The sequence below is a fragment of the Panthera uncia genome, chromosome C2 (genome assembly GCF_023721935.1).
Source record: "Panthera uncia isolate 11264 chromosome C2, Puncia_PCG_1.0, whole genome shotgun sequence".
Lineage (NCBI taxonomy): Eukaryota > Metazoa > Chordata > Mammalia > Carnivora > Felidae > Panthera > Panthera uncia.
In genome coordinates, this window is record NC_064810.1 from 121,134,307 (window position 1) to 121,150,571 (window position 16,265).

A 16,265-nucleotide genomic window follows, 5' to 3' on the forward strand; every position below is an offset into this window, starting at 1 on the left:
GGCTGCCTTGAGGTCACTGTGGGCATGCGGGCAGCCATGCAATGACCATTACTAATACCTGTTCCTGAGGCCTGGCTCTCCCAAGTCCAGAGGGCAGCACTCGTGGAATGCAGGGCACTGAAGGGACCATAAAAGACTGATGCTTTCTGTGGTCCAACACCTTTGGCCACCCTCAGCTCCCTTTTTATACCTGGGCTTCATGGGAATTTTGTTTTTGCTTGTTTGTTTTGTAGCTCTCCCATGTTTAGTGCATAAAATGTGCTACATTAATGCTTCTTGCACTTTGGCAGGTATCAGAATCACCTGGGGAGCTAATAAGGCATGCCCAGGATCATTAAAGTAGCATAAGGCCTACCCTCTGTATTTTCACCAACTACATTGGGGTAATTCTGATAGGGCCAAAGTTGGAGAAGCACTGCACTAAGCTATTTTCAAACATTACACAATTTAATTCTCAACACCGCCTTAATAAGTATATATTATTTTCTTCAACTAGAAAACAAGTCCTTACCGGTCAGATAAAAGAGTGTCTGGGTTCAAATCCACAATCTTCTTACTAGCTGTGTGACCCTTGGAAGGTACATAACCTCTCTGAACCTCATCTTCACCAACCTCATAGTGGGACTTCAGTGACATTCTCTCTCTTGAAGGGCAGCTGAGAGAGTTAAATGAAACAAGCCAGGACAAGTGCTTGGCACACTCAATAAAAGATCATGATTGCTATTCTAATCATGGGTTAAACCACTTATTGGAAACAAAACACTGTATAATAAGAGGTTTTGAATGGGCACACCTTCATTGATTTTAACACATCAAATGGCATTTGACAAACGGTGCAAAAGAATATGGACCAATATCTAATTGATTAAATCACCAATGTTTTCATTTAATTTGAGGTTCTTAAAAAGAAAGATTGCTGGTAGTTTATAGCATCATTCATAGTCAAAATCCTTCTGTCTTTTCTTCACAGAGAATGCAGAAAATTGGGGCTTCTGCCTGAGAAATACCCTCCCCATTTACACTCAAGACCAGCAGTCTTCACTCTACAAATATTTGTTTATTCCTCATCTACAATGTGCTAGTCACCGGGGATATGGCAGTAAGCAAAATAGAGAGACAGTAAATAATCCCCTAATCTCAGGGAGAAAGAGATAGTAAATAAACAGATGTTCCCTAATCTGAGAAAAGTCAGAAATTCCTTAGTTCTGGTGGCAGAAAATTTCAGCAGGGAGCAGTTTCCATCTGTCAGGATTGCCAAGGGCATTCCAAGAATCCTTGGAAGAAAGGCAGGGACAGCTCCCTTGGGAAGAGGTGGTCAGGAGTGACTCACCCTTGCTAGTTCCCCACATCCTCTCAACTGCTGGTAAAAGTGTAGGGCAAGGTGGGAAGGAAGAGGGGGTTGCATGTGGGTTCCTCCCTGAGGTAAAGCAATTTGATCCCTGTGGCCCTGGGAAGAATGAGTGTTTGTGATCTCCTGTTCTCCTGGCCTACCTTCTGGGCACAAAAGTGGAGAAGGGGAACAATTTACATAAAAACTAAAGCAAGATGCAGCTCTGTGTAGTGGCTGAAGGAACTCGAGGTCCCCTCCCTCTCGGGGTCTCTGGTGAAGACAAATCTGGTCTTGTCTAGTTCCTATAACAAACACAGGCCAGACAGACAAATTGCAAGGGCATTCAACAAAGGGAGGGGAAGGAGTGGGCCCTGAGGAGAAGCTGAGTAAGCATTCAGCTGATGCCTTTTCCCTGGTAGGACCTGCTTTCTTGCCTCAGGAGGAAAGAGGGTGGAGCTGGGCAGGCCTGGGCTCTAAAGGCTGCCTTGCTTAACTGGAGCCAGTGAAGAGCCCAGATGCTGGCAGCCAGATGCTCCTGAGAACTGCAGGTAAATGCCTGGAAATCTGCTGTGCTTGCTCTTAGCTGACTGATTTATCTTAGACCCAAGCTTCTTGAGAGATCCACATCTTCACTTTCTCGTGTGCTCTCCAGAAAGGTTCTTGCAATTTAGAAAGACTGGGTTACAGCTGATAAGTTCCCGCAGGCTTAAGACTCACCTAAGGGATTCTACAGAGAGGTTAATAAATTCCAAAGTGGAGATGCCCAAGCAACAGAGAAAATGAAACATCTGGGTGTGTGATTTGTTAGTATGAATGGAGAGTTAAGGGGTTCTAGGGTAGAACTTTTGAAATTGGAATTCTGCCAATTTTAAGTTAGTTGGTCCTCCTGGGATGGAAGGTGTAGGCAATAATACTGGCTGAATTGTTGAGTGGCAATTGCTTTCCTTCATCCACTGTCTCTTACTTTCTTCCCCCAGTATCCCCACTACCCCCAGTATCCCCACTACCACCACACCATCCTTTACAAACACAGATCTGAGAACAAAGAGCATGGTGAAGCTGTATTTTGTTGAGGATTTATCACAAGCCAAATCCTTTCTAGGAGCTTGATCTCCACCCCCATACCATAGTTACCACCTCAAAATAAACGCATGCTGGGTGCCAGGACGCTGCTAAGACCTTTATGTGTATCACTTCCTTTAATTGCTACAATGACCCTGAGACACATGATTCTGACACTCAAAAAAGGTAAGTGTCTTGGTATCCCACTGCTAGGAAGGGGTGAAACCTGGATTCAAAACTTGGTGTGGCCAACCCCAAAACTTTTTAAAAGATTTTATTTTTCCTCTCCACTGTTTTCCTCTTCCATTTCTATTACTCTCTAGCAATGTTCGTTGTTTTTTTAAATACAATTTATTGACAAACTGGTTTCCATACAACACCCAGTGCTCATCCCAACGAGTGCGCTCCTCAATGCCCATCACCCACTTTCCCCTCTCCCCCACACCCCATCAACCCTCAGTTTGTTCTCAGAATCCAAGAGTCTCTTATCTTTTTCCTCCCTCCTTCTCTGTAACTTTTTATTTTTCCTTTCCCCTCCCCCATGGTCTTTAAATCATAGTCCTATACCAGCAGCATCAGCACCATCTGGGAACTTCATAGAAATGTAACTTCCTGGGCCCTACCCCAGATCCAGTAAATCAGAAATTCCAGGGCTAGTGCCCAACAATCTGTGTGCGTGTGTGTATGTGTGTGTTTCCACACTGATATCTTTTATTCTTTTTTCAATGACAGTATAATGAACATACAGTGTTACATTAGTTTCATGTGTTTAACATGTTGTGTTCAACAATTGAATACATTACAAAGTGCTCACCATGATAAGTGTAGTTACCATCTGTGACCATATACTGTTATTACAAAATTATTGACTATTTCCCTATGCTGTGGTCTTCAGCTCCTTCACTTATTTTATAACTGGAAGTTTATACCTCTTAATACCCTGTATCTATTTCACCCATCTACCCTTCAGCCACCTCCCCTCTGGCAACCATCAGTTTGTTCTCTGTATTTAAGAGTCTGGTTTTTTTGTTTGTTTGTTCCTTTGCTTTGTTTTTTTAGATTCTAGATATAAATGATATGATGTTTGTCTTTGTCTGACTTATTTCATTTAACATAATACCCTCTAAGTCCATTCATGTCTCAGATGGCAAGTTCTTATTCTTTTTTATTGCTGAGTAATACTTCAGTGTGTGTGTGATATATATATATATATTTTTTTTTTCTTTATTTGCTTATCTATCAGTAGATACTTGGGCTGCTTCTGTATCTTGGTTGTTGTAAACAGTACTGAAGTAAACACAGGGGTGCATATATATTTTCAAGTTAGTGTTTTCATTTTGAGAGGAAGATAAATAACCAGTAGTAGAATTAATGGATCATATGGTATTTTTATTTTTAGTTTTTTGAGGAACCTCTAGTTTTCTCTAGTGCTCGTACCAATTGACATTCCCACCAACAGTGCAGGAGGGTTCCTTTTTCTCCACATCCTCACCTACACTTTTATTTCTTGCCCTTTTAATACTAGCCATTCTGACTGATGTGAGGTGATATCTCACTGTGATTTTGATTTGCATTTCCCTGATGATTAAAGATGTTGAGCATTTCTTTAGGTGTCTGTGGGTACATGTGTCTGTTAAAGATATTAATACCCCTGTTTTCTTCTAGGAGTTTTATGGCTTCAGGTCTCACATTTAGGTGTTAATCCATTTTGAGTTTTTTTTTTTTGTATAGTGTAAGAAAGTTGTCCAGTTTCATTCTTTTGCATTGTACATCTTCTATGGAAAAGCGTCTATTTGAGTCCTCTGCCCATTTTCAATTGGATTATTTGGGGGGTTTTTGATGTTGATTTATATAAGTTCTCTATATATTTTGGATATTAATCCCTTAATCAGGTATATAATTTGTAAATATCTTCTCCCATTTAGTGGGTTGACTTTTCACTTTGTTGATGGTTTCCTTGACTGTGCAGAAGCTTTTTATTTTGGTATAGTCCCGATAGTTGATTTTTGCTTTTGTTTCCTTTGCCTGAGGAAACATACCTAGAAAATGTTGCTAAGGCCAGTGTCTGAGATATTAATACCCCTGTTTTCTTCTAGGAGTTTTATGGCTTCAGGTCTCACATTTAGGTCTTTAATCCATTTTGAGTTTATTTTTTTGTATGGTATAAGGAAGTTGTCCAGTTTCATTCTTTAGCATGTAGCTGTCCAGTTTTCCCAGTACCCTTTATTGAAGAGACTGTCTTTTCCCCATTGTGTATTCTTGCTCCCTGGGTTATAGATTATTTGATCAGATAGGCATAGGCTTATTTCTGGACTGTCTATTCTTTTCCATTGATCTATATGTCTGTTTTTGTGCCAATACCATACGGTTTTAATTACCGAAGTTTGTAGTATATATTGAAATCTGGGATTGTGTTACTTCCACCTTTGTTTTTCTTTCTCAAGATTACTTTGGTTATTTGGAGTCTTTTGTGGTTCCATAAAAATTTTAGTATTTTTTGTTCTAGTGTTGCAAAAAATGTTCTTGGTATTTTGATAGGGATTGCATTGAACCTGTAGATTGCTTTAGGTAGTGTGGACATTATAGCATTATTAATTCTTCCAGTCATGAGCATGTTATAGTTTTCCATTTTTTATGTGTTGTCTTTCGGTTCTTTCATCAGTGTCTTATAGTTTTCAGAGTATGGGTCTTTCACCTCCTTTGTTAAATGTATTTTTTTTTTTTTTGGTGCAGCTGTAAATAGGATTGTTTTCTTAATTTCTATTTCTATGGTTTTGTTATGAGTGTATAGAAATGCAACTGATTCCTGTATGTTAACTTTGTATTCTGCAACTTTACTGAATTCATCTATCAGTTCTAATAGTTTTTGGTGGAGTCTTTAGGGTTTTCCATATGTAGTATCATGTCATCTACAAATAGTGACATTTTTACTTCTTCTCTACCAATTTATATGCCTTTTATTTCTTTGTGTTGTCTAATTGCTGTGGCTAGGACTTCTAGTACTATGTTGAATAAAAGTAGTGACAGTGGACATCTTTGTCTTGCTCCTCATCTTGGAGGAAAGGCTTTCAGTTTTTCACCACTGAGTATGATGTTAGCTGTGGATTTTTTATATGTTGACTTTATTATGTTGAAGTATGTTCTCTCTAAACCCACTTTGTTGAGACTTTTTATCATAAATAGATGTTGTATTTTGTCAAATGTTTTTTCTGCATCCATTGAAGTGGTCGTATTTTTTTTTATAGTTCCTCTTGTTAAAATGATACGTAGATACTGATTTGTAGATACTGAACCACCTTTGCATCCCTAGAATAAGTCTCATTTGATCATGGTGAATGATTTTCCTAATGTATTGTTGGATTTGGTTTGCTAATATTTTGTTGAGATTTTGTGCATCTATGTCCATAAGAGATATTGGCCTATAGTTTTCTTTATAGTAATATCTTTGGTTTTGGCATCAGGTAATGCTGGCCTTGTAGAAATTTGAAAGTTTTCCTTTCTTTTCTATTTTTTAGAATAGCTTGAGAAGAATAGGTATTCTTTTTATTTTTTTTTTTTTAATTTTTTTTTTCAACGTTTTTTTTTTTTTTTTTATTTTTGGGACAGAGAGAGACAGAGCATGAACGGGGGAGGGGCAGAGAGAGAGGGAGACACAGAATCGGAAACAGGCTCCAGGCTCCGAGCCATCAGCCCAGAGCCTGACGCGGGGCTCGAACTCACGGAACGCGAGATCGTGACCTGGCTGAAGTCGGACGCTTAACCGACTGCGCCACCCAGGCGCCCCAGGTATTCTTTTTAAATGCTTTGTTAGAATTCAACTGTGAAGCCATCTGGTCTTAGACTTTTGTTTATTGGGAGTTTTTCCTTTATTATTGATTCAATTTCATTGCTAGCAATCTGTTCAAAGATTGTATACATTTCTAGGACTGTATCCATTCATTCCAGGTTGTCCAATTTGTTGACATATAATTTTTCATACTCTTCTTTTATAATTGTTTGTATTTCTGTGGTGTTAGTTGCTATTTCTCCTCCTTCTGTTCTGATTTTATTTGACTCCTTTCTTTTTTCTTGATGAGTCTGGAAAAGGTTTATCAATTATGTTTATCGTTTCAAAGAACCAGCTCTTGATTTCATTGATCTTTTCACTTGCTTTTTTCAGTATTTCATTTATTTTTGTTCTCATCTTTATGATTTCCTTCCTTCTATTAGCTTGGGAGTTTATTTGTTATTTTTCTAATTCCTTTAGGTTGTTTGACATTTTTCCTGGTTTTTGAGGTAGACCTGTATTGCTATATGCTTTTCTCTTAGAACTGTTATTGCTGTTTCCCAAAGATTTGGAACTATTGTGTTTTCATGTTCATGTCTCCATGAATTTTTTTAGTTTCCTTTTTCACTCATTGGTTGTTTGAGAACATATTTTTTAGCCTCCATGTGTTTGTGTTTTTTTATTATAAGTTTTTTCTAGTTTTATACCATTGGGGTCAGAAAAGATGCTTGATATGATTTCAATATTCTTAAGCTTATTAGGACCTCTTTTGTTGCCTAACATATGATCTATCCTGGAGAATGTTCCATGAGAACTTGAAAATAATTTGTATTCTGATGTTTTTTGATGGAATGTTCTGAATATATCTGTTAGGTCAAGCTGGTCTGATGTGTCATTTGAAGCCACTATTTCCTTGTTGATTTCCTGTCCAGATGATCTATCCATTGATGTAAATGGAATGTCAAAGTTCTCTACTATTATTGTATTACTGTCAATCTCTTCCTTTATGTCTGTTAATATTTGCTTTATATATTTAGATCCTCCAGTGTTGTGTGCATAGCTATTTACAATTGTTATATCCTATTGTTGGATTGATTCCTTTTCATTATGTCATGCCCTTCTTTTCCTCTTCTACAGTCTTTGCTTTAAAGTCTACTTGGTCTGCAGGAAGAAACGATAGTGGCTGAACCCAGAAAAGTGGTGGTGTCCCCTATGGACAATGGGTTCCTCAGCCTGGACTCGCCCACTTATGTCCTGTACATGAAGAGAGCAGAATGGGTAGATATAGGGGTGCCTGGGTGGCTCAGTTGGTTAAGTGTCCGACTTCGGCTCAAGTCATGATCTCATGATTTGTGAGTTCAAGCCCCATGTCGGGCTCTGTGCTGACAGCTTGGAGCCTGGAGGCTGCTTCAGATTCTGTGTCTCCTTCTCTCTCTGCTCTTCCCCCACCCACATTCTGTCTCTCTCTCTCTAAAATAAATAAACATTAAAAAAAAAGATTGGGCAAATATAGATCTAGTGCCACAGAATTATGGCCCCAATACAGTGGTCTAGATCATTTGTAACAAATAATTTAGAAATGTTTATGATTATTTTGGGCTTGTTCTGCGATATGATGAAAGAAGTGAATGAGCTTTTAAACTAATCAGAGGTGTTATTGAGTCAAATGCAGCCAATTATACAGTGTGGCATTTTTGGAGAGTTCTCTCTCTTTTTTTTTTTTTTTAATATATGAAATTTATTGTCAAATTGGTTTCCATACAACACCCAGTGCTCATCCCAAAAGGTGCCCTCCTCAATATCCATCACCCACCCTTCCCTCCCTCCCACCTCCCATCAACCCTCAGTTTGTTCTCAGTTTTTAACAGTCTCTTATGCTTTGGTTCTCTCCCACTCTAACCTCTTTTTTTTTTTCTTCCCCTCCCCCATGGGTTTCTGTTAAGTTTCTCAGGATCCACATAAGAGTGAAACCATATGGTATCTGTCTTTCTCTGTATGGCTTATTTCACTTAGCATCACACTCTCCAGTTCCATCCACGTTGCTACAAAAGGCCATATTTCATTCTTTCTCACTGCCACGTAGTATTCCATTGTGTATATAAACCACAATTTCTTTATCCATTCATCAGTTGATGGACAGTTAGGCTCTTTCCATAATTTGGCTATTGTTGAAAGTACTGCTATAAATATTGGGGTACATGTGCTCCTATGAATCAGCTATCCTATATCCTTTGGATAAATTCCTAGTAGAGCTATTGCTGAGTCGTAGGGTAGTTCTATTTTTAATTTTCTGAGGAACCTCTACACTGTTTTCCAGAGTGGCTGCACCAGTTTGCATTCCCACCAACAGTGCAAGAGGATTCCCATCTCTCCACATCCTTGCCAGCATCTGTTGTTTCCCGAGTTGTTCATTTTAGCCACTCTGACCAGTGTGAGGTGGTATCTCAGTGTGGTTTTGATTTGTATTTCTCTGATGATGAGTGATGTAGAGCATCTTTTCATGTGTCTGTTGGCCATCTGAATGTCTTCTTTGAAAAAGTGTCTATTCCTGTCTTCTGCCCATTTCTTCACTGGATTATTTGTTTTTTCAGTGTTGAGTTTGGTAAGTTCTTTATAGATTTTGGATACTAGCCCTTTATCCAATATGCCATTTGAAAATATCTTCTCCCATTCCGTCAGTTGCCTTTTAGTTTTATTGATTGTTTCCTTTGCAGTGCAGAAGCCTTTTATTTTGATGAGGTCCCAATAGTTCATTTTTGCTTTAAATTCCCTTGCTTTTGGAGATGTGTCAAGCAAGAAATTGCTGCAGCTGAAGTCAAAGAGATTGTTGCCTGATTTCTCCTCTAGAGTTTTGATGGTTTCCTGTCTGATATTTAGGTCTTTCGTCCATTTTGAGTTCATTTTTGTGTATAGTGTAAGAAAGTGGTCTAGGTTCATTCTTCTGCATGTCGCTGTCCAGTTCTCCCAGGACCGTTTGCTAAAAAGACTGTCTTTTTTCCATTGGATACTCTTTCCTGCTTTGTCAAAGATTACTTGGCCATATATGTGTGGGTCCAATTCTGGGTTCTCTATTCTATTCCATTTGTCTGTGTCTGTTTTTGTACCTTCTCTTTTTGCTTTTAAAATTCTCTGCTTATTACTATTTTTTGTCATTTTTACTTTTTAAAATTATTGTGTGTCTGGTGCAGACCTCCTTGGGTTCATCTTGTTAGTGCCTGTCTCTGCTTCCAGGCCCAAGATGCCTGTTTCCTTCCCCCATATTATGGAAGGTTTCACTGATTATTTCTTCAAATAAGTTTTCTGCCCCTTTCTGTTTCTCACTTCCTTCTGGGATGGCTCTAATGTGAATGTTATTACATTTGATGATATTGCTGGGTCCCTTAATCTATTCTCATTCTTTATTATTATTTTTTCCTGTTCACCTTGGTTACTTTTTATTATCCTGTCTTCCAGATCACTGACCCATTCCTTTGTGTCCTCTAATCATCTGTTAATTGTTTCCACTGTATTTTTAAAATTTCAGTTATTGAATTCTTCAGCTCTGATTTGTTATTTTTTATATTTTCTCTTTGTTGAAGTTCTTATTGTGCTCATCTACTTTTCTGTTAAGTCTAGTGTGTATCCTTATGACTATTACTTTGAATTCTTTATTAGGAATATTGCTTAAGGTGTTTCATTTAGTTCTTTTACTGTGACTTTGTCTGATTTTTTTCATTTGGGAGATATTCCTCTGTCAACTCATTTTGTCCCTCTGTGTTTGTTTCTATGTATTAGGTAGGTCAGCTACATCTCCTGGTCTTGAAAGTTGTGGCCTTGTGAAGTAGGGGTCTTGTGGTGCCATATAGTGCAATCCCCTCTGGTCACCAGAACCAGGCACTTCAGGAGTATCCCCTGCATGGGCTGCATGCATCCTCCTCTTGAGACTAAACTGTAATTGCCTTCAGCCCAACTGGCTTCAATGACCTGCTTTGCCTGCTATGGGCATACTGGGCAGGGTTTGGTCCCTGTTGAGAGTCCTGTCTGAGGTCACTGAGGTCTTGTTGGTGGGTGGGGCTGGCAGTCAGATTAGCTGTTTGCACTTAGCCTCTCTGCCACAGTTGCAGGCATACAAAGGGCAGGGCTTGCTCTCTGGACAGTCAAGTAAGAGGCCCATCTGCTACAACTGCAATGCTGGTGCATAGAATTATCTTCCTCCCTCCCCAGGGCAGGAGTCACTTTGGAGTGGAACCAGTCCTGGCCACGGTTGCCTACAGAGTCTCAAAGGACAGGAGCTGTTTTGGAGGCATACCTGAAGAAGCTAGCAGGTTGGGCATGGTGGGCTCTGCAGGGAAACACAGGAGCAGGGCTCACAGGCTAGCAGGGTAGATGGAGAGTATTAGCTCTAGCTCCCACAAACATCAGGCCATCTAGACTGGAGGAGAAGAAGAGAAATTTTTTTCTTCCTGGAGAGGTCTCCTAAAAATCCCTGCCTCACCAGCACACATTTTAAGATTAGTCAATAAATCTCCTTCATGTCTAACACAGGTAATTTTCAAACTGCTTTATTTGTGCTGTGTCTTGAGCTGAGTTGTTTATTATGCTGGCTTTTTAATGGCAGGGAGTTAGTTTCCTATCACCCTCCAGTTCTCCCAGAGTTAAGTACACTGATTTTTAAAGTTCTTGGAGTTAACCCCCAGTGATTTTTAAAGATCCTCAAGTTAAGCCCTGCTGGATTTCAAAGCCAGATGTTACAGGGACTCATCTTCCCAATGCAGGTACCCAGGGCCAGGGGTGCCTGGTATGGGGTCTGACCCTCTCACTTCTCTATGTCTGTGATGTCCTTCCCACTTGTAGTTAGTCTCACTGGGGGAGCTAGGTTCCCAGTTACTTCTCTACCTTTCCTACCCCTTTCAACATGACTTTCTACCTAAGATTAAGTGGAAAGTCTATTCTGCCAGAGTTCAGGTCATTTTCACAGTTAGTTGCATAGATGTAGCTGTTATCTCTGTGTGCCCATGGGATGAGATTACAAATAAATCTGACCCTTGGTAGGGCTTGAGAACCACTTCCTTAGAGGTTTCGCCTAAGTTTTTCAGATAATATTTTTTTAAGTTTATTTATTTATTTTGAAAGAGACAGAGACAGCATGAGTGGGCTAGGAGCGTGAGAGAGACAGAGAGAGAATCTCAAGCAGGCTCCACACTGCCAGTGCAAAGTCTGACACAGGGCTCACAAATTATGAGTTCATGACCTGTGCTGAAACCAAGAGTTGGACGCTTAACTGACTGAGCCACCCAGGTGTCCCCAGGTAATATTTTTTAATGTTTATTTATTTATTTTGAAGGAGAGAGTGCACAAGCATGGGGAGGGGCAGAGAGAGAGGGAGAGAGAGAATCCCAAGCAGGCTCCCTGCTATCAGTGCAGAGCCCAACACAGGCCTTGATCTTACGGTTTGCGAGAGCTGTGGGATTATAACCTGAGCCGAAACCAAGAGTCAGTTGCTTAACCAACAGAGCCACCCAGGCACCCCTCAGATAATATTTAAACTTATATTTCTTAAAACCACCTAGCCAATCAATAATTATAGTCTCCTTAGCACACACATCAATCAGCTAATTTCCCATGTGGGTATAATATGGGATTTTAGTTTGAGATGCTACTAAATCTTTTTTGCAAAAATAATCATGAATGAATGCATGAATGAAAATGTTTTTTATAGTTTTTTTAAAGTTTATTTGTTTATTATGATACAGAGAGAGAGCATGTAAGCAGGAGGAGGGGCAGAGAAAGAAGGAGAGAGAATCCCAAACAGGCTCCACCTTATCAGCCACAGAGCCCAAGGCATGGCTCAAACCCACAAACCCTGAGATCATGAGCTGAGCCGAAATCAAGAGTCAGATGCTTAACCAACTCAGCCACCCAGGCGCCCATGAGTAAAAATGGTTTTATTCATTAAAAAAAATTTTTTTAATGTTTATTTATTTTTGTGAGAGACAGAGACAGAGAGATAGAGACAGAGAGTGGAGGGGTGGGGGCAGAGAGAGAAGGAGACACAGAATCTGAAGGAGGCTCCAGGCTCTGAGCTGTCAGCACAGAACCCAATGTGGAGCTTGAACTCAGAGACCACGAGATCATGAACTGAGCCGAAGTCAGGCGCTCAACCAACTGAGCCACCCAGGCACCCCTGTTTTATTCATTTTTAAATTAAAGTTTAATTTATATACGATAGAAAGGAACAGATACAAATTGCAGAGTTTTAGTTTTAGCAATTGTCATACAGCCACCATATGAATTATAGACATTTCCATCTTACCTCTCCAAGAAATTTCCCTTGTGTCCTTTCCTATCCCCACCTTCTCTTCTTGTACTCACCAAATCACTGATCTATTTTCTATCACTGTAGATTAGATCCTTTTTCTGGAGTTTCTTATGAGTGAAACTATGCAGTATATGACCATTTGTGTCAAGTTTCTTTCCCTCAGCATAATACCTATGAGATTCATTCACATCATTAAGTGTATCAGGAGATTTTTCCTTTTTACTGTTGAGTAGGATTCTATTGTGTGAATATACCACAATTTGTTTATCCATTAATTTGTCAATGAATGTTTGGGTTGATTCCAGTTTGGGGCTATAATGTCTGAAATAATTTTAGTTTTAAAACCCTCATATTTTAATGAAGTTGACTGCATTTAGAATTCTTAGTCAAAAATATTTCCCCTTATCACTGCAAGATACTGTTCTATTGTTGTCTTCCATCAAAGTTGTTGAGAAGTCTGATATCAAGATGATTATTGTATTGTTTATTTATAGGTAATCTATATGGTTGTTTTGTTTTCTCAGGAAGATTTTAGAATTTCATTTTTATTTTGATGCTCTAAGTTTCCACCAGTGTATTCTATGTTACAAACATTCTGGGAATTTCCTCAACTCTATCATCCAGTTTACTAATTCTCTCTCCAGCTGTGTTTAATCAGCTATTTAACCCACCTATTACCTTTCACATTTTAATGACTTCATTTTTTAATTTCTATAACTACTCTCTGGTTATTTTTCAATATATTTTTAAATGTCTTTTTATCCATTTTCATGTTTTTAAGTGCTTTTAATTTTTTTCTCATTATAAAATACTTATTTTATAGTTTGTAACTGGTCATTTGTATTACCTGAGGTCTTAGAAGTCTAATTTGACTGTATATTTCTGCTAATGTGTGCTTTTTTGGTGGATTTTCATATGTGTTTAACAATTTTGGATGAGCTCACATTTGGCTGACTTTATCACAGGGAATTCTGGTTGGACTGGTTTGAAGATATATCCCTCCAGACAGTTTTTGCATTAAATTCTTGCAGCCTATAAGTTTTGCAAGCTCCAGGACTCCATTTATTTAATACATTGGCTAGCAGGAAGCATAAGCCCAAACCCTAAACCAGAGGCAAAGCAGGGTAGAACTTCTTTTTAACTCACATAGATCCCAGGCTAAATAGACACACTTTCTTACTGTCTCTGGGAATATTTTGACTATTTCACAGTCTCAGTGACAGAGTAGTCTGTTCAGTGTTTTGGTTTCATGCAAACATTTTAGTTTCAACTTCCCACCTGATACAGGGTGAATGCCTCCACCCACCCATTAAAATTAAAATCTCTGGCTTATTGAAATTAGCAACCTCATTTTTGCCCCCAACTCTCTCCAATACCAGGTCAGCTTTTAATTATTTTCTTTCAAAGGAGGCCTATAGGAGACTCAGTTGGAGGTAGGAGGGGTCACGTAGAGGTCCTTGAATCTTAACCTTTAGGGGAATACCTACTGTTCCAACCTAGAAGGCTAAGTGATCAGCTTATAGAAGCTTCTGCCTGGACACCAAATAATGAAGTCTGGTGCTACTTATCTATCTGCTTCTTCTGCCTTCACTAATTTTCTGTTTGTAGTGAAGTTGTCCTTTACTCTTCCCTTTGCCCTACATTGGTTTTTTGATAGCAGCTGAGCCATTTTTTTACTGTGTGTCTTCCTGACTCTAGTATATTTACTAAAAATAAATAAATAAATGTGCTGTTTTACATCCCCCAAACCACAAGCAAACAGAATATAAGCAGAATTTGCTTATATTTCATAGCATATAAATACATATATTAGAGATCCATAGTGCCATAATCAAAATTGGCCTCACTTTTGGGGACTCATGGTTTATCCATCTCAGCCCACATCTCTGTTTTTCACAGTATAGCAGCTCCTGTTCAGGCCTCATCTCTCAGAACTATACATCACAACAGTAAACCGACCCATTTTCTCACCCCTGGGGACAGCCGATCTGGGAAATAGCCCAAACTAAGAGTCCTTGTCCAAATGCCAGCTATGCCCCCTATTTTGGTCAAGGTGATCTTCAGCTTGCTCCTGATGGCTTAAAGCAGAGTCCCACTGCCCCTCTGCCTTCCATCTGGCCTCCCTCCTTGTCTGGCTTGCTTTTAGTAGATTGGGCACTGCCCAGTGTGGGGTGGGCACTGAATATTTGTTTTCCTCAAATGCCAGACAGTGTTTAGTTTGGGTCCAAGAGCTCTCTTGGGCTTCCAAAAATGGGCTTCTCTGGACCCCTGCATATGGTACAGGTCACTGGGGCACCCATGTGGCCACATTGGACTTTGAGCGTGGGTTGCTCATAGTCCTGCTGAACTTTGCAAAGGAAAGGAAAGGTTTTTTTGGTTGTGCTTACGATCTTTGAACCTGTTATCTCAAAGCCATAAACCTAGTCACTAGGCTATAAAAGTAGCTCATTTCAACATGTTCTCCCTGCAGCCTACTCCTTGACATTCAACATTCACCCACACTGAACCAGAAACTATCACCATGACAAGGGACCAGAATGGAACCTGGGAGATGGAGAGTAATGACAACTTTGAAGGCTACATGAAAGCCCTAGGTAAGGGAGAGGACAGGGATGGAAGGGGGGGTCACTTTGGGAGAACTTTAGTCTGGCCCTCCAGACAGTGCCGTTATGGAGTTCAACAGATCTGTATGTAAGCCTTGCTCCTTATTTGCTAGCTGTGTAATAATAGGTATGTCATAGAAATTCTGAAACTCAGATTCCTCATCTGTAAATTGGGAATAATAATAAATGAGATTATGTCTGGAATGTCCTCAACATAATACCCGGCACACAGAAAAGATACATGAATGTGGGGTACACATACACACATACATGCACACATGGAGTAAAATCAAACTTGACAAGATAAATACAGTAGCTCTCCCGCTTTGGATCACCATCTATTAGATAGCCAGTTAGACCTGATATTATCCATGAATGACCCTGCATTGCTCTTGTGGCAGGCTTGTGGTGGGGAAGCAGACAAGGAGTGGCTAAATTTGTTATTCTAGAGAATATGAGACCCACAGAAGGCTAGGAGTGGCTTTTGGCATACAGGTCAAACAACTCACTGCTTGCCTGGCTTTTGAACTGGACTCCAGGCCAAAAGTTTGATCAATGTGTGTCCTGAGTTGACTCTCTTGTGGGATCTCTCGTGGGCTGACAGAAATCATATAACACCTGAAGGAGGAGCTCACTATGTGGGGCAGCTGCCATGGGCCAGGCGCTGGGAAGGGAGCTTTGGCTGCCTGTGCTTATTTCAGGCAACAGCCTGCAACAGCCTCCTCATCACCTTTTCCATCTTTAGAACTTTCCACATAAGGAGCTCCAGGTTGGAATTTCCCCGCTGCTAAGGCTGCACGTGGGGTCAGAGGTCCAATAATCTGGATATGAAGATGGGAAGTCTCACCAAGAATGGGAATTGTGGAATTTTCTGTGCAATTAACTTCTAGTTTGATGAACATTTCTTTTTTTTGACATTTATTTATTTTTGAGAGAGAGAGACAGAGCACAAGCACAGGGAAGGGCAGAGAGGGAGGGAGACACAGAATCTGAAGCAGCTCCAGGCTCTGAGCTGTTAGCACAGAGCCCAATGTGGGGCTCGAACTCACAGACTGTAAGATCATGACCTGAGCGGAAGTTGGACACTTAATCGATTGATACTCCATTGAGGAACATTTCTACTCTGTCAGTGAACAAGGAGAGCTGACATATTGTGTGATGTATAGAGATTGGAACTTTCTTCATGTACTTTAGACATGTTTCCAA

The 16,265-nt window shown here is 39.8% G+C and overlaps 1 protein-coding gene across 3 annotated transcripts in view; it reads left to right on the forward strand.

The window, feature by feature from the left end:
• Positions 1–16,265, forward strand: part of RBP2 (retinol binding protein 2) — a 59,207-nt gene that overhangs the window by 21,408 nt on the left and 21,534 nt on the right. Inside the window, exons 1-2 of one of the 3 annotated variants that reach the window (XM_049628736.1) lie at positions 1,770–1,878; positions 14,927–15,050. The exons of 1 other annotated variant lie outside the window; for it this stretch is intronic. In XM_049628736.1, coding sequence (XP_049484693.1) covers positions 14,978–15,050 — 73 coding nt within the window. In that variant the 5' untranslated portion in view covers positions 1,770–1,878; positions 14,927–14,977. Of the gene's footprint in view, positions 1–1,769; positions 1,879–14,926; positions 15,051–16,265 lie in introns of those variants that run through there. One more of the 3 variants, XM_049628735.1, reaches the window with a different exon arrangement.